The sequence below is a fragment of the Salvia miltiorrhiza genome, chromosome 3 (assembly GCF_028751815.1).
Source record: "Salvia miltiorrhiza cultivar Shanhuang (shh) chromosome 3, IMPLAD_Smil_shh, whole genome shotgun sequence".
Lineage (NCBI taxonomy): Eukaryota > Viridiplantae > Streptophyta > Magnoliopsida > Lamiales > Lamiaceae > Salvia > Salvia miltiorrhiza.
This window is the reverse complement of record NC_080389.1, coordinates 13,877,319-13,879,761: the sequence shown is the minus strand read 5'-3', so window position 1 is coordinate 13,879,761 and position 2,443 is coordinate 13,877,319. Positions and strand designations below refer to the sequence as shown.

Here is a 2,443-nt window from a genome sequence, read left to right as displayed (position 1 = left end):
ACATTGAATTATTCAGTTCATGATGTGAACACAAGTTCTATAGACTATATATAGAGAGAGAAAGAAAAGAGCTTCAATTCTTAAGAAACAATACACATCATCAAAAAAAGCTACGAAACCACTCATCATCATGTTCTAAGACTTTATTTTCATCTTTCATAAATCTTCTGGCGAGACTAAACTTTCAACATAGACAAGAGTTGAACTGTAACGACGACAAACCTCGGGACAACGGAACACATTATCCTGACGATCAAAAACCAACAAAATGAATCCACAATTTACCAAAATCTCTCCCTTTAGACCCACCACCAATGGTGGTGGTTGAAGAAGCTCAAGAAGATGAGAAAGAGTCACCACTTTCTCCCAAGACTTCTTCATAACCCAAACTTGAACGACGTCTGTTCCAACATAATCTAGCGCGCAAAGGCAACCACCAAGCACACCCACAAACCAGGGCTCTTCCACGCAAAACTCGTGATCAAAGGGAAGCTTAATCCTTCCAAACACCTCACTCTTCAAGTCCAAGAAAATAATATCTTCTTTATATCCATTATTATTCGTCCAGTAGAGCTTCCCACCTGCAAACATCCCTTCTTTGCAAGGATATGTATATGCATATTCCTCGCAGCGCTCTATTGTTTTCCATGATTTTGTCTTTGAACTATAAACTTTACCAACCCACTTCCTCTCGTAATTATCAAGATTAGCCACACTCACAAACACCTTGTACTCACCACTCGATTCAACCCAACCGAATCCAAAATTATGAACATAGCAGACATTAGAAATTTCTGGCAATTTCTTGGAGATTCCAGTGGATGGATTCCACAGGTGAATTCTACATGGTTGCTCTGGCAGATTCCTGGAGAATCCAGTGGATGGGTTCCACGAGTAAATTCCACTTGGTTGCTCGAGAATGCAGAGAAGCCCGTTATAGCACCCCAATATTAAAAATCGCATCAATGTAGTATTCGTTGGAACAGCTAAAGGAGATAAAGAGATAGTATTTGCTGGCTCACTCATAACCGACAGCAGAGAACAACATTGCGGAGGCCAATCATCAAAATGTTCAAAAAAATAGTTCTTTAAAATGAGCCTTTGTTGGGGGAAAGATGGGTTTTTAATTGAATTTTGATGATGGGTTTTGATGAAACGTTCGCTATCAATTAAAGAGCCCCATGATTTCGAAACGCACCTGAACTTCAAAACTGAATTCACCGCAAGTCTGGATAGTATTTCTTCAATGGTTTCTTCGGGAAGATGGAGAGATTTTCGTCTACTTTTTCCGATCTCCATACCCAAGCTTCGATATATTTTTTAGGGTTTTAGGTTTTTGTATTTGAAGTGGCGAGGGTGTTAGGTTTTTGTATTTATTTCGAGGGTTTCAGGAATAGAGAGATCAGATGATGGGCTGAAATAATATATTTCTGGATTCCGTTTGTTTGTTAATTACTAATTAGCGTTTACTAATATTCAATTTATAATGTTTATAATAACCTTTTTCCAGTATTTAACTTTTAATTAATAATTCGGATGGGATCCTCTGTCCCACAATTTAGTGTGTACCACTCTTAATTTGTTATAATTTTTAATAATGTTATCTTCAATTTTAATTTAGGATTAATTCGCTCTAAATCCTTAAACTATAGTCATTTTCTATTTTTTCCCTCAATCTTTGAACTTCCCACAAAAAATCCCCAACTTTCAATTTTTCCTAATTTTCCCATGACCGGTTTTCCGGCCAAATCCGAAGTCGGAATTTTCCTATGTGGCCTTATGCATGCCAAGTCACCCTATACGTAGCAAATCACACCCACCCTCTCCCTCACACGTCACTCTAGCTCCCCCTCCCACGTCACTCTCTTTCTCTCTTCCCCCATCCCCCTTCCCCCTCTCCCCCCGTCTGGCTCCCCCCTCTCTCACAGCCACAACAGCCCAGATTCTCGGGACGACGGTTTCCAGGAGACGGCACAAGCTGAAGAGCGGCGTCGACTCCGCCGGAATTTCAGAGGCGGCGAGCGAGCTCAGGCGGCGCCGGCTTGAGGACCGACATTTTCTGGGACTTCCGTCGACTCTCCCCCTTCCCCCATCCCCCACCGCCGCCACTTCCTCCCCCCTCCCTCTCCCTCTCTCCTCCACTCGATTCCCGGCGCCGATTGAAAACCCACGTTTGAAAACCCACTTCGCCCCCCCTCATCCCTCTCTCCTCCACTCAGATACCAAATTTGAAGAGGCTCGGGGCGTTAGGCGGCGTGACTGGGAGACAGAGGCTCACCAGAGGAGGCAGGTCAGGGCAGCGCTGCTATTTACGGCCCAAACCCTAGGCGGCGCGAAGAGGGGAAAAAACCCTAGCTGCAACTCTGAAAACGTGGATCAGAGAGAAGGGTTCTCAGGTCGGATCTTGGGAGCACGGAGCCTTTGAGGAGAGCGGTCGTCAGGG

At 43.9% G+C, this 2,443-nt stretch overlaps 1 protein-coding gene across 1 annotated transcript; it reads right to left on the bottom strand.

The window, feature by feature from the left end:
* On the bottom strand, positions 1–1,372 carry LOC131017568 (F-box/kelch-repeat protein At3g06240-like). Its single transcript, XM_057946369.1, has one exon. The coding sequence runs from the start codon at positions 1,297–1,299 to the stop codon at positions 157–159; it is 1,143 nt and encodes a 380-aa protein (XP_057802352.1). The 5' UTR covers positions 1,300–1,372; the 3' UTR covers positions 1–156.
* Between the last annotated feature and the right edge of the window lie 1,071 nt (positions 1,373–2,443).